This window comes from Amphiura filiformis, chromosome 11 (genome assembly GCF_039555335.1).
Source record: "Amphiura filiformis chromosome 11, Afil_fr2py, whole genome shotgun sequence".
Classification (NCBI taxonomy): Eukaryota; Metazoa; Echinodermata; class Ophiuroidea; order Amphilepidida; family Amphiuridae; genus Amphiura; species Amphiura filiformis.
Window position 1 is genome coordinate 8,587,717 of NC_092638.1, and position 16,992 is coordinate 8,604,708.

A 16,992-nucleotide genomic window follows, 5' to 3' on the forward strand; every position below is an offset into this window, starting at 1 on the left:
ATTTTGAGCAATATCCACACAAAACCTGAAAGAATTCATTTTCATGGAGACCATAAATGTTGCTTTATATATCTTAAATATTTAAAAGGCTGTAAGCTTAAAATGAAGAACCTTGATCAAAATTTAGGTGCACAAATATGCGTATTATGTACAAAATGGAAGCTAAACTTAATATGAATGTTGTTATTTTATATTACAACAATAAATTATTTCATGATATCTTTATCATTCATCTGATATACTTTACCGGTGCTAGATCATCTTTCAAAATGCATGATATTGTACAGAAATTTATATCAAGCGCGATCAGTATTGATGCATTTCAACCATAAAATATTTTGACGTATAAAGATTTGTGCCTACTTCATTATAAAGTGCTTAAAAATACTGCATATGATTTCTGAGATATCGGCGTTTCTTATAATTACCAAACGGTGGCCTAGCCAGTCTCAACATATTAGCTCATGGTGGGCGAAATTACATGTAAAATTACTGGAAGCAGATTTTCCACTTCTCTTTCTGCATTTTTCTTGCCTCTTTTTCTTGACTTCCCTTTTCTCTTTCTTTATCTTACTCTTTTCCCTCCTCTTCTTCGCTTTCCACAAACCAGATAAGACTCACGGGTTACAATCACGGGCTGATCTAGGTTTTGAAAGGGGAGGGGCCGGAAGTCCAATCATGAAAATTTGAAATTTAACATCAAATGCTACTCTATTGACCATTCTGGGGAGAAGCCCGAGAGGTACCTTCTGCTCAGATCCGAGTAGTACATTTTGCACAAATTTGGTCAAAATCACCTAAAATTCTTCAAATTTTATTTAGAGGAGGGGTGCCATATGCTCCCCTAGATCCGCCTTGCCATATAAAATTTCAAAGCCGGGTTGATTGAGGTAGGCTTACATGAAGGTCTTTTAGGATAAAGTCGGCCACATTGTCTTTTTCTAGATATAAAAAGTGCTTTGTCATCTCGTTTGGACACCGCTACACTTTTTTGTTGAAAGTATGTGTACAATTGGTGCACGTGAAGCCATTCATGGCCGATTCGTGGCCTTAGTTACACATTTTGTATTCTTTATGTAGTATGATCTCCCAGCTCCCTCCCAACATGCCCAACGCTTTGCTAACGACAGCGTTTACAAAGTGCACCGGGAGCTTTCCATTTGCCAGCGTGCAATGACTTTTTCCTTGCTAAAATAGTCCCTGGTCATCCTGGTGTATAATAAAATAGTATTTATCAACAGCTGGATTCGGACACTCATTAAATTTTTTATCAGCATTAGATGAGCAATTGATTTAGCCTAATAACAAGTAATGATGCATAATGATACATAATGATGAACTAATTAGCTCTTTTATTCTTGGAACGTCGTAGTTTGTTAGTAGCGGTGGTTTATAATTTGGCCTCATGTCTTCTCTCTTTAGAGTTTGATAAACGCATAATACATTACTGTTAATCATAATCATTTCGAAATGTATAGCGGTTTTTATATAGCTGTGGGGAAACTCTAGGTAATTTTTACAAAAATTCCACCTCCGCCCAAAAAAGATACACATCTTGGCAATATAAATGGAAACCCGTTACGCTATAAGCTCAGCGATGGAGTATAAATTCAGCTTTACGCTACAGTACCCTTAAAGTTTTAAGCAATTCACGAGACAGCGTCAGTTCTCACAGGAATTATTTCACTGTTCTTTTGATGAGAAGTTTACAAGTTTGTCATACAGCCAAAGCCACGGTTAATATATGACCCAGATCTTCTTTTTTGGGGGAGGCGGGGGGAGCGGGGTGGGGAGGGGTGGATTTAGTCCAGCTATCCAGGAAGTAAGTAGTTTATCAATAGCGTATAGCTATTCGGTATAGCAAGTAATTCATTAATAGCTTAATAACTGCTGATAGTAAGTAGTTAATCCATATATTTTCTACTGCTGATAGCAAATACTTAATCTATAGACGAATCCAACGAGCCAAGTCATGGTCGGGATTTGGTCGGACATCTTTGGGTAGCCGATAGCACCAACCTGGTGTTTTGAGCGTCCAATTGTGCAAATAAAAGCCGCCTAACACCTAGAGAAGATGCAATGACGAGGAGGGTTAATAGAATATTAGCTAATAATATATATAATGGAGATAATTCCGCAGGTCATCACGTCGCATCTATTCTTGTTCACAAGTACATCAATGCATAGATACCGCGTGTAGTTAATCCGATTATTATGTCACTTCAACAGCGAATAGACCACGTAGAAGCTGTGTGTTTTGTCGAAGGGAACTGTATTGTGTTGTTATTAATCATTCTTTTGTCTACCTGTGTTTTCGCTGAAGGTGTAAAACGGATGATGGAATGCAGTTTAAAATGTTCGTCAAGGCCGAATCATTTCACATTTTGGGTGCATTGTAGCCGACGGCTACCCAACTAAAGGCTGCTAGTCAGGTGTAGGAATGCGTGGATTTGGATTCCTCTATAGCAGCAAGTAGTCACAACAAGTGGTTTTATCAATATACTACCATCTATACTGCTGATAACAAATAGTTTAGCAATGACAAACAGTTGATCAAAAGCTTATCTACTGCTGATAGCAAGTAGTATAATAATATCATATCTACTGGGGATAGCACGTAGATAATCAATGGATTATCTACTGCTGGTAGTACGTATCTGATCAATATCTTATCTACTGTGAATAACACGTTCTTTATCAATGCCTTATCTACTACTGATAACACGTAGTTTATCACTGGCTTATCTACTGCTGATAGCAGTTTACCAATGGCGTATCTACTGCTGATAGCAAGTAGTTTATCAATAACTTATCTATTGCTGGCAGCAAGAAGTTTATCAATGGCTTATCTACTGCGGATCGCAGTTTATCAATAGCTGATCTACTGCGAATAGTTTATCAATGACTTATTTACTGCAGATAGCAATAGTTTATCAATGACGTATCATCCTGCTGATAGCACGTAGTTTATCAATGACTTATCTACTGCTGATAGCAAGTAGTTAATCAATGGCTTATCAATACCGCGGATGACAAGTAGTTTTTCAATGACTTTTCTACTGCTGATAGCAAGTAGTTTATTAATTGCTTATCTACTGCTGATAGCAAGGAGTTTATCAATGACTTATCTCCTGCTGATAGCAAATATTTGTTATCTATAACGGCTTATATACTGCTGATATACTACTGATAATACTAATAATAATAATAATTATAACAAGTAGCAAGTAGTTTATCAATGGCTTATCTACTGCTGATAGCACGTGGTTTATCAATGGCTTATCTATTGCTGATAGCAAGTAGTTTATCAATGACAGGTCTATTGCTGATAGCACGTAGTCTATAAATAGCTTATACTGCTGATAGCAAATACCATTTTATCTATAGCGGCAAAAAATAAGTGAAACAGAAAATAAACGACAGCAAACAGCAAAAAACAAAAACATCAAACACCCTCGACATCAAGAAGAACCAGAACAAAAATAATTTGCTTTCCAGTAAGGATTCTCCTATATACACCGGCTTTAGGAAAATAATGTTTCGTCCTATGTTTTGTGTGTATGGTCGTTAAAATACAAATTTAGTTTCCTCTTATTTCCATGTACCGCCCACCAACCGTGTTTGCGTCATTCGAATCCACTTGACAACGTAAACTGAAATCTGTGTGCGCGTTAAATCAGGTAGAATAAAACCAGTATACATTGGATTAATGGTGGTATATGTATCGGTTTTAAAATAAGGTTATTTTGACATGATTAAGAAGAAAATGTTACTTATTTTTTTATTATTCTGAAAGAAAAGAGCTAGCTTTTGGGGTTGCTTTTATTTAAAGCCATAATGGGTGATTTTGTTCCACGATGTCACCCTCTATTGTTCTCGCATTTCTGCTTTTTACCCAATGGTGTATTAAAATACCATGTGAAAGACTACGCCTGTGCTTTAATTACAGTCAAATTTAGAGTTTTTATAACAAAACTGGTGATCCTCTGTTTTCATGTTTTATTCGCCAATTCACCCTAGGGCTTCATATTTAAGTTGCTTAGTGGTTTTCTTTTATTTTACCTCGTTATTTTGGCTTAAAATGACCAGAAAACCTTCATCGCAGTTGTTACTAATTTTGCCTAAGAATAACAAAATTAAAATTTGACCGAAATCATACATTATGGCTTTAATAACATCGATCAAATAGATACAGTGAGTTATAATGACAAAAATTATATGCATCAATTGCCTATCTATTCTATGCATACTCACACCAAGCCACCCCCGTACCCCTCACTTACCCGATACTTATAAACACACACCCACATATACCACCCACCGTCCTCAGCCCCACACACAACCCCCCTTCTCCCCCGACACGGCAGGCCTACTCCCCACCCCTGCGCTCAAATACCATCGCTCACACACACAACCTACCGATGTTGTAGTTTTATAATGCTTGATGCTTGATAAGTAAGACTACAATAATGTAAACATTGTCAAAGTAATTTATTTGAAATTTCAAATAACACTTTGTATTCTCTCCGTTGCATTCATTCAATTCATACGATTCTATTGTCAGTGTTAATATTCAAGTAAGGCGTGCAAAGGCGCTATTTTATACCATCACAATAGCAAGTGACCCTTATATAAAAGACGAGCTAAAAATAGGGCGAAAACGAGTAATAATAACATTAGCAGTTTGGGTGTATATCGTTAATGTAAAGTTCACTTTGCCCTTTATGTTTGTCTGATTTATGTTCAGAATTTTACTGCTCTACCTTGTTTTAGTGGTTGTGCGATAATTATGAGCCCTGATGGGAGGGTAAAATGGTGCACTCTAAATTTCAATGATTTAAATAAATCCTAAGGGATTGTAGTTAGTGACCAATCACGTATTAGATTGAAAATTAAATCTTTAAGATTTAAAATTCAAATCTATAAGATTAATTTTAAATCTAAAATTAGTTTGTCTCTAATTGCAACCACATGGATTTATTTTTAAATCCTTGTAATTTAGATGGGGTGGGAGATTATTTTGGCCAGCCGAAAAGGGGGGGCGATTTTTGGCAAGCCGAGGAGGAAGCGATTTTTGGCAGAACGAGAGAGAGGAGTAAACATTTTTTGGCACGCCGTTTGGAAATTTTACCCACGGCTCATGATTATTGCACAGCCCCTTATTGATTTTTCTTTCTCCTTAAATGTCGTCAAAATACTATAGCTATTTTGATATTTCGTCAAGGACTACACAGACAGACGATTATATTCATATGATGAGGAGAATTTAACGGTAGTTTGATCAAAAATAATTTAGTTGCTATAACAAGACGAATCGGTGATGTTGTTCAACCTTCTATTTTATTTTCACACTTTCGTTACATGACAATATTGCTTTCCACGCACGTTGCTTTTGAAAATAATTGCTCACACGCTGTAAAGCGCGCTGTGGTAAGTTGATAAGAATTGATTTTGATCTCAAATTAATGATTCTTTTTCTTTTCATCGATTCTAATAAATTGCAGTGAATGTATACAAGTTTTGGTTGTACACAGAAAAATTTATCTACTGCACTGATGATAGATAACACGTAGTTTATCAATGGCTTATCTACTGCTGATAGCAAGTAGTTTATCAAGTTGTATTTTTAATTTAGTGCATATTGAAATATGACTATGTAGGGAACGATTCGAGGATATAATTATAATAAGTGCCAATAAGTTTGTTCGAATTTACTTTTAAGGTTGGTATCAACCCTTAAATTATGGAAACTTCTGGCTGGGCCTAATAACTGCTGAATTGTTGGTCTAAAGTACTTAAAGTATAAATATACTTAAAATGGCAAAGACTTGATGATTCCATCTGTGAGGTCAAATTTTTTGCGAAAAAATTCTTAAGTAAAAATTTGCTCATCAATTTTTAAAAACTAGATATAAATATCTAAGAAAATTTCACCAAAATGTGGTTAAAAAATGCTACATTTCGCGCAAATTTAACCATTTTTGGTAAAGTTGATCAAAGCAAAATAAATAAATAGATAAATAGATAATAAATAAATAAATAAAAATAATATATAAAAAAAACTGGTCCTATATATACCGGTATATATCTAGTTTTTAAAATTAATAAAAACAAATTACTGAAGCATTTTTGTTGCCTTAAAAAATTGGGTAAAAAACCCGTTTTTTGGCATTTTCTCTTTCATTTGTTTACCTAAATTAGATGGATTTGTCAAATCTTAGTTAAATTATAAGCATATTATACATTTATAACTTTAGACCAACAATTTCACAGTTATGAGGCCATAGCACATCTCTGTCCAATTTTTGTACTTTCTGTCGTGACTGTGTTATGACAATGACAAAGGTACCAACATCTCATTTTTGATGATTTTAACAATCGTCCAGTTGAGCAAATCACTGAATTATCCCAAACCATTGTAGTTTTTTTTTCGGTACTTTGCAATTTTCAGTCTCGGCCGATCTCAACCGGGCTGCGCCATGCTTCATTAGTTAATCATAAATCATATGTCTCTAGGCTATGTAAAACCACGTTAGTATTACGATATACCATCAATTCCAATTACTTTTCGCAGAAATATACTATATACTCCATCGATTTAACAATATTAAGTTTTATTTATTAAAAAATGTCACTTTTATCTGATGACCATTTCCCGTCATAAACGGTCCCCATGTTTGAAACGGGATGTACTGCGTTACCATGGTAACGCATATTACCACAGCTATACAGGGATTGTGTGACTTTGGGAACGATGTTGCCGGGGGATATTGTTACAAATTATGTAGTCTCATTTCTCTCTATTCAAGGGAAGAACTGAAATGATACGAAGATGCATCCAGTAATGCCATGCGGGCACTAGTGTTATCTAAGATTGATTATGCCAATGCCCTTCTGTCTGGATGTAGAAGCAAAGGCGTTGCTCGTTTACAAAGACTACAAAACCGTGCTGCCCGCATTGTCTTCCAAGTTCCACGCCGTCACTCATCTTCACCTCTTTTAAATTCGTTATACTGGCTTCCAAGTTCCAATAGACAAGAGAATTTGCTTCAAAGTGCTACTCTACATTTACAAGACATTGAACGATCTGGCACCACCCTACCTCTCTGATTGTCTGACCATCCGTGTTCCAACTAGGGCATGTAGGGAAGGCCTTCGTTCAAATCAAGTTCTGACGCGCCTTATCATTCCTAAGACCAACAGACTGATAGGCGATGGATCGATCAGTGTCTTTGGACCCAGAATCTTGAACAATCTTCCTTCATCCATTAGTTCATCTCCCATCTTTTTAACCATTGCTGATGTTGTTTCTTTTGCATATTTTTGTTTTCTTGTATTCTTTAGTAGTAGCATAAGTTTTCTGTAAAGTGCAATGATCATTTCTTTGAAATTGCGCTATATAAATGCCGTTGTATGTATTGTATGTATGTATGTATGTATGTATCGACTCGCATTCCTGAAACACTTATTGGATTTATATGAATTGTGTGCCGACCACGCTCATAGCTACATAGGCCTATTCTGCATGCTGGTGTGTTTACTATTGATAAGATAAAATCTCAAATCCTTGAATATATTTCGTTATTTTTGCTATTTGAACATGACTTTTGTAAGGCTTGCACATGAATATATGTGTTGAAAGAATCTGATCGCTTGTGTCTTGAAAACAAAAACTGACCAAATAAAAAATCGAATTTCCTTGATTTAGAAACTTTATAAGGGTAATGAGCATACGCAGATCGCAGTGGAGCATGCGTATATGCGTAATGGAAAAGAAAAGTTATGTATCTATCGTACAGGTGATGTTCGTACATGTACATGTGGTGTGCCTGGAGTGCTCGGCCTTTTTTCTCGAAACTATTAAAATTAAATCACGGCGGAACAAAATTTCTGACACGAAGATATAGGGATGGTGACGCTGTGTACTTGCTTCCTGATATACTTCCAGAGATGAGGCGCAGAAAATGGGAAAACGTGATCAGCAGAATAAGCATTTTTAGTCTTAGGTCGATGATGACTTGTAAGAAAAGAGAAATTCTTTCAATAAATATCTCAATCAGTTGCATGCAGTAAACACGCCGGGTAAACAAGTAGGCACAACACGATCAATATATAGTCGTTGGCGATTCAAATTCAAAATCTTTTTCATCAGATTTGTCAAATTTGATAAAGTTTGATATTACGCAGAGCTCAATAAACATAATTGAGTCAAAACCAAGACCGTCACCTATTATTCGATTACTGTTATGAAATTAGAAAATTGAAAGTTGGGACAATGACGCCGCAGATTACGACATGATGCTTTGTCTATTTCTGACCAATGTTGATTGAAAAATATTCAATCCTATATTAAAGGGTCTGTCACCCTCCTTTTCACAGTATTTTTTGTGGGAAATACTGCGCAAACGTTGCTATCCGATCCCTTAAAGAGAACAAAATGATGATTTTGAAAACGATTGGTGGTTATACTACCAAACAGGTTTGTGTCGGTAAAAAAGGACCATCGCTAGAGGGGGTATATGGGGGTGGGGTGGGGAGAAACCCCCAATTATTTGTTTTCTCGGCAAAAATTGACTGTTGTCGGCAAATTCATAGGATTGTCGGCAAATAATAGAAATTAAATGTGCCGTTGTTGACGACTTGGGATGTTGTTAGCATGTAATATCGGGATTTGGTTAATGTAATAGTAGTCCAACGAAATTAAATGACTGAGGAAAAAGTTATTTGACCCCCAGATTGTAACAATCTGTATAATTACTGCAATAGTACATTCTCTACTTCTTCCTTATATTATATATTTATACAGGATGGTTGTATCGCTGGACAAAAAAAGACTCATAGTTAACTGAGATCTGCTACAAGACATCGCAAAGGATCATATGATGGAGGATCCGATACAAAATGAACATCGACCCCGAGAGAGGAGATGCAATATATGTCGACTGTAAATATAGATTTGTTTTTCCCTTTTAATTTGAGTGTATATCGACTGCTCAGTGCCACATGTGGGTAAGTGCAATAGCTGCCATGTGTAGCTGCCATGCGTAGTTGAGTACAATATACTGTGTGTAAATTGCCAAATGTGTACAGGGCAGCTATTGTACTTGTCCACTTCTGGCACTGAGCATTCGATATAAGCATAATACTTGGTTGTCTGTAAGTTGATTAGGAAGTGCTGGATCACAAAATTAAACGTTATCAAATTATCGAGACAAAAAGTGTTTAGCACTGCACTATAAAGATATAAATAGTTTAGATTATTAAAGCTCTCGATTATTAAAAAAATGCAGAATCATGCAAATAGATTCTGAGTTGTATTATGATGACTTATCGATTGATGAAATAACGGTAAATCACACATTTTGTTCAGCCACAGACCTTGGGTACTATTTATTAGTTGTATTTTGTATGGCGGCAATATTATTTCATGCTTTTAGTATCTTGTTTTCAATGTTGCAACCAAACGCATCGATATATTGGGCTATTCCATTTAAAATCCACACTACCCCTGTGGAAGATTTAGCTAAAGTCTTCCACAGAGGGAGTATAAGTTTTAAATAGAATAGACTTCCACTTGAAATACTCACTCCAGTTGTGGAAGATATAGGTAAAGCCATAATACAGAGGGAGTATAGGTTTCAAAATGATTAACTCTGACCAATTACATTTGAAAAAACATACTCCCTCTATGGAAGATATTCCCAAAATCTTCCACAGGGGTAATGTGGATTTTAAATGGAATAGCCCATTTCGCTTTATAACATTTATTCACGTACAAGCCCATATTGCATTACGTTCTCCAAACCTGCGCATTAAGAGCTGAATCTAAATCACATGTTATATAAGTTTGAAGATTCACCCGGTCAAGGTTGTATGAATATTGAGATACTACCTGCCTATTGGTCAAAAAGAAGTTTTCATTATCAATTGACCAATCAGCAACATTGTTAGAATAATTTCACCACACACAAAAAAAAAATTGGGGTGAATTATTTGCAAAGCTTCATTTTGATTGGTAAAATGAAGATATCATGTAATTGACCAATCAGAGAGAATGTTAGATCGGCAGGTAGTGCTCAGGGGGTTAAAAGAATTTTTGCGAGATCAGATGATCGCATTCACTCCTGAGATATATGGCAATACCGTAAAAACGAGTACCATTTAAAGACCCAAATCTATATTCTGTATCGAAGCATCCATATTTATTTTTACAAAAATTCAATCTAAAATTGAATAAAAGAGAACTCGATGAATACAGCTAAATGTCCATGTTATTTTACGGAGTAAATTCAACGATTAGTATGGTAAGCCTATTTGAAACCTTCGATGGAACAATCTGCCTATAGATGTTGTTATATACAACGCATGTCCAGTAACACAATCACTGCACCTATTGAACATGGAGAACATCTCATTCATATACATGTTGATGCGCAGTTGCACCTGGACCACATTCCGTGCATACCTGTTTATGTGCAGTTGCACCTGGACTGCATTCCGTGCATACCTGTTTATGCGCAGATGCACATGGACTGCATTCCGTACATATCTGTTTATGCGCAGTAACACCTGGACCACATTCCATGCATACCTGTTTATGTCAGTGCAGTTGCACATGGACCACATTCCGTGCATACCTGTTTATGCGCAGTTGCACCTGGAACACATTGCGTGCATACCTGTTTATGTGCAGTTGCAACTGGACCACATTCCGTGCATACAGATTTATGCGCAGTGATACCTGAACCACATTCCGTGCATACCTGTTTATCGGTGCACTTGCAACTGGACCACATTCCGTGCATACAGATTTATGCGCTGTTTCACCTGGATCACATTCCGTGCATACCTGTTTATGCGCAGTGATACCTGAACCGCATTCCATGCTTACCTGTTTATGTGCAGTTGCACCTGAACCACATTCCGTGCATACCTGTTTATGCAAAGTTGCATCTGGACCACATTCCGTGCATACATATTTATGCGCAGTCGCACCTGCACCATATTCTGTGCATACCTGTGTCCCCCCTTCTCGGCCTGCCAAAAATCTTTTGCCAAATTTTTGGGATCCCAATTTGCAAACCTTAAAGGGGGTCTCCGGTAATCATAACATTATGCCTTATATGTTAGAAAAATAATTATCAAGCTGAATCACATGGTTTTATTTAAAACAAACTCATATTGACCATAAAAACGAATAAAAACAGTCGGCTCTCAACACACGATATTCAACTCCCGCGCCGAAATTGTCTAAGTGCAAAGACGTAATGGTTACTTGTGCTCAATTGTCGTCAGTCTTCATTGTATTTCTAGGACGTCATTGCACTCGACAATTTCGGCGCCCAGGAATTTTGAATATCGTGTGTTAAGAGACGGGTGTTTTTATTAGTTTTTATGGTCATTATGAGTTTGTTTTAAATAAAACAACGTGATTCGTACTTGATAATTATTTTTCTTGCATATAAGGACTAATTTTGTGATTTCCGGACACTTCCTTTAAATGGTTTAGATAATACGTATATTGCGAACGCAGCGAGCAGGAAAATTTGCATATTCAAGTGTTTCCGTACTGTTTTCCTAAGCCTTTTTAGAGCGTCCCATGAATGTTTGCCAAGAATCGCTTGCTCCCCTCTCTCGGCTTGCCAAAACTTACTTGCCCCCACTTCGGCTCGCCAAAAATTTCTTGCTCGCCCAATTTTACCCTCCCACCAGGGCTCATAATTATTGCACAGCCCCTAATTGCTTATCGCTTATGATTTATTCACAGATACGCTGAGGCCCTGACCAATTTCTATCCACTAGTATGCGTTGGTGTGATTTTGATATCTGGAGCTTGTGCAGCTGTATCATTCCTTGTCTACGATCTACCAGATTTTGAAGAACCAACAAAGGTAAATGTAGTTTTAAGTCACACATATTTCTCACAAATTCTTTTCAAATAAAAATTACGAAAAGTTACGTTTCTGCAAACTCAATCTTCATGGCCCGAAACATTATGGCCTTCTTCTCCTATCCTCACATGAAGAACATTTCAGTAGTAACTGAAGAGAAGAAGGTCTGAGTATTTGGGGCTACCATCTATACAGCCGTTTTGTCGTCAGTTGATATATTTTATTTTCCTTTAGCTCATCACGCTCAACCCTATAGCCGTTATGTAGTTTAACATGCAAACATGATTTTGAAATGTACAGAGAATCTGCCCAAATATTGAGCTCGCGCCTCACTGCACTGCGCAAGTCCTGTTACTCTCATCTTGCTTACGGTATGCCTTATGTTTGCATACACTGGTATACGCGTATATTTAAAAATACACAGTTGAGTTGAAATAACGAAGTTTGAATTATTCTTAAAACCTGTATGCGTCATTAATTACTTTTCAAACTACACAGGGTTTTGAAGCACGTGGAACACCTATCACAACAAGTCTCATCAGTTACTACAACTATTTGGATACATTTTATTCTGCCAATGATAATGCTCCACCAGCTGCATCCTCCAGGAGAAGAAAGCGACGGCAGGCGAGTCCTCCTCCGTCATTATCTACGGCAGCACCTTCAACAGAATCTCAGAATACCATTCCGTATGGAACACCCACCGACAAAAGTGATGGCGGGGGAATTCCTAGCGTTCCACATTCAAATGTGAACACACGTATTTGCGTGGATTTTCATCCCAATCAATATTATGGTAAGTCGTAGCGATCACGAAGTCCCAAAATCGTCAAATACCTGTCCATTCTATTGAATACCGGCTAATCACATCATTTTATTGAAAATTTGTTTGAAGCTGAATTTATACTACATCGCTGAGGAACGAGCAATTGGTAATTGACCAATAGGGTAGGGTGCTTTCTTAAAGTAACAAAAAGTGCTCTTCCTCATTATGCCCATTGGCTAACAGATGCAGATAGAACGGATAGTACATTCCAGTACTCTAGCGGATAGAACAAACGAACATTCCATGGATACCATAATGTGACCTGTCAATACGAAATGAGCGTAGAATCGCAAGTTGGTAGTTTCGAAACGCCCTTGCTACTGCGTTTTGTTTCCTTTGTGAATGGCCCATTGTGCCTCCATTCACAAAGGACATACGTACATACGTCTGACTTGAACAGGTGCGTTGCAAATCAAGCCATCAACTCATCTCGAAACTATCACTTGTGACTTAATTTCGTTGTGGCAGGTCACATATGGTTTATCACCTTAATATTGGACGGGAATTCATCGATATATTCATGGAAACAGTGCAAGAAGGTCCATCTGCAATATCTTATTTAAACAATTGCTGCGTGTGGAGACACACGGGGGTCCTGATGGGACCAGGCTGAAACAAATTGTGCCAGGTCACATTGTTGTAGTTCTAGAGGTGGAATGCAGAGCACAAATGGTTGATTCGTTATTCGTAATTGGCTTTAACATAAATCTTGATGGCACATGAATAATTCACCCCAATTGAATATGTTTCGGATATTTCAATGCTATTTTAGTTACGAAAACCAAGTATGTTTGCTTCAGTTATTTTTGAAATGCACAAAACAAAATTGTTAATATCATGAAGAGAAACACTAAGCCCGAAGTTAGACCAGTCTACTGTTACACGATGTAATAGATAAAAGTAATACTATACATGAATATATTCTTATGTGATTCTTTTACAGAGAACCCTTCCCTTGTCTTTGGTGCCAAAGGAAAAACAGATCTATTTACAGCTGAAACCATGAAGAGTGCTTGCCAATTAGAGGAAGAAATAATCCGATCACATCCTGCATTCAATGGATCCTGTCAATCATGTTCCCAGTGGGCATGTCCAGATAGTTGGTCGTTAGGAGGATACGTTGCGCTGCTTAACAGCAAAAGCTCATGTGATGACATTAACTCTACGGACGTTGCCAACGTTAGGACGTTGCTGCATAAGTGCGCGGGTTATTACGTCGATGGGAGTTTATCTAAGTTATGCGCATTTTACGGTACATGTGAAGAGATACCGCCAGAATGCACAGAACATGATGCTGTTTATCTAATTCTACATTACATAACAAGTAAGACATTTGTCGAGGCTATCGCTAATGATGAAGATACAACGTTACCGTTGATGTCGACTTTTCTCCCACTCTACAATCAGTATGTGTTGGAACAGATTTATTTAGACAACATACACGGGAATACATTTTCAAACGAGGATGTAGCGCTGAAAGCTGTTAAGTTTCGGATTAAATTCAGACTGTTTGAGCAATTTTTGTTCTCAGATATTCTATATGTTGGTATCGGCTTAGCAATCATTTTAATCATAATCTGGATATATACCAAATCCTTTCTCGTAATGATGGCGGCATTCATTAATTTTATCCTATCTCTTATATTGGCATATTTCTTCTATGTAGTTGTATTTCAGCGGCCATTTTTTCCTTTTGTGAATATCACGGCGTTGATTATGCTAATAGGAATAGGTGCAGACGACACGTTTGTTTACATGGATCTATGGAGAAAGGCACTCTCCGAACATCGCGGAGGAAAATTAGTTGTTGTAGTTGAGGATGCATTACGCCATGCCACTGCAACTATGTTTGTAACAAGCGCCACAACGACTGCCGCGCTTTTTGCTAGCATGTTCAGCGACATCACAGCGGTAAAATGTTTCGCTCTTTTTACGGGAATTACAATCTTGATGAATTTTCTTCTTACGCTCAGTTGGTTACCTGCAGTTATCATCCTTCAGCATAGATTAATGGAGATTTGTTGTAAAAATGAAGACAATCAACAGGACACAAAATCGTCAACTCTTGAATATTTACTCACACCATTCAGAGTGTTCTACGATAAGATTCTTCCGTTCATTGTTGTTAAATTGCAATACGTATGGATCGTTTCACTTACATTACTCGGACTTGCTGGAGCCATTGTCGTGTTCTGGAAGCCTGGGCTTAAGCTCCCATCATCATCAGAATTTCAAATTCTTCGCACTGAAAATTATCTTGAACAATACGATTTGGTGTATAAAAACCATTTCAAATATGAACAGAACAAACAGGACAGAATGAATGGTATTGTATTATTTGGGGTCAAATCGAAGTACAACGGGGACCCATGGAATCCGGATGATTATGGAGATCTTTTTTATGATGAGGCATTTGAGTTTTCGTCACCAGAACATCAGCTTTGGCTAGAGAGCTTCTGTGAAGATCTTCAAAATCAAACCTTTTATCACAGTACACACTTTTACGGAGAATGTCTCATTAATCCCTTAAAATTATTCATGAGCAGAGATTGTGAAGGTGGGAGCTTGTCACCCTGTTGTAATGAAAGTACATTCCCCTATTCGGCATCAACTTTTGACACGTGCCTTAAGCAATGTCATACGCACGGCTCCTGCCAGTCTGGATTGCCGTTATATGATACAGAAAATGACTTCAAACTTCGTGCTTTTGGAATTTTCTTTTCCTGCACAACATTTCGATCTTTTAACTTTGGAATCATGCAAAACTACTGGAGGGACGTCAACGGATGGATGCAAACCAAGTTTGCTACGGCTCCCGAGTCCTTATCAAGCGTGTTTTTTACAGCTGAAAGTGGAGACCAACTTTGGTTCTTTGATCTTCAACTAAATCTCGCTAGTGGTACGCAGATATCGCTTGGCGTCACCTTGGCCATTGCTACAGGGATCTTGATTGTAACCATTCTGAATATCGTACTTGCTCTTTACGCGATCCTATCAGTCGCATTTGTTGTATTAGTAACAATGGGAAGTCTGGTGTTACTGGGTTGGGAGTTGAACATCTTCGAATCGGTTATCTTTACATTGGCAGTTGGTCTAAGCGTTGATTTTACTATTCATTACGGTGTTGCGTACCATTTAGCGCCATTTAGTCATAGAAATGAGCGTACAGAGTTTTCCATACAAACAATGGGAAGCGCCATTACCATTGCGGCTCTATCAACCTTTATTGCCGGTGCCTTAATGCTGCCGTCGACGGTTAACGCCTATCTACAGTTGGGTATATTTATGATGCTTGTTATGAGTATTAGTTGGGTGTATTCTACGTTTTATTTTCAAGCTCTGTGTAATGTCTTCGGTCCTCAAGGAAGAATTGGAGAATTAACGTATTGTTGTAAAGATGACGATCCGACCTTGGTATCTGGTGGTAAAGAAAACGTAATTCCTGTACAAAATGGCGGATCTTCTCGCGAGAACTCGCAGAGGCTCAACATAATAAGTGGAGACGCAGTGAAGGTTGGTGATATTAACATGGGAACGACGCCATCGATTAGTCCCATTCAGCCAGATTTGACGCCACCAGTGGCTCACCTTCCTGGAACACCTTTAAAGAATTCTGATGATGAGTCGGAGCAAAGTGATAGAGTCAGTCTTAAGAAACCAGATGGCTTACCACCAGAAGGTGTTACCAATCCGATGTATGAGAAAGAGTAACATTAAGAATGGAAAGATATTTTTTGACGCCTAGCACATTTTCACTTCGTTTTTTACTTGAAATGCTTTAAACAGTAAATTATTAGAACGGCTTATAAAACTATTAGCCTAGAGTCCATTTGAGTTTATATCATATTGATTACTAGTATTTGAGCGGAGCCTCACATATTTTACATAGAATGTTTTTAATGACAGAAATATTTTATTAAAATCTTAGCGTCAACAGATGATAAATAATTTTTGACAGTATGAAATTGTTTTCCAATCCCTTCATGTCGACAGTTTGCATAATATGTCATTCGTACTTAATTCTATTGGACATTGCAATCGTTGATCACAATAGCAACAAAACTACAAATTAGCCTTAGACAAGATGTTAACCAATTATACAAGCATGAAATCCATAAATGCCTAGATCCTAGTCACGAGTTTCAGTTAACAGGGGAAGTGGATGTTCTAAACGGGCGAATCCCTATAACGGCCTGTCCCTATTCAGCGCGCCAAGTGTGAGTGAGCAAGTCCGAAATCCACTCCATCGGCGATACCTTGTGATTCGTCTCAGAG

General features: G+C 37.5%; 1 protein-coding gene across 1 annotated transcript; it reads left to right on the plus strand.

Annotated features, from left to right (window-relative positions):
- The first annotated feature begins 8,810 nt into the window (after positions 1–8,810).
- LOC140164309 (protein dispatched homolog 1-like) lies at positions 8,811–16,564 on the plus strand. The gene is made up of 4 exons (XM_072187582.1): positions 8,811–8,944; positions 11,768–11,891; positions 12,390–12,687; positions 13,661–16,564. The coding sequence occupies exons 1-4, from the start codon at positions 8,880–8,882 to the stop codon at positions 16,426–16,428; spliced, it is 3,255 nt and encodes a 1,084-aa protein (XP_072043683.1). The 5' UTR covers positions 8,811–8,879; the 3' UTR covers positions 16,429–16,564.
- The last annotated feature ends 428 nt before the right edge of the window (positions 16,565–16,992 follow it).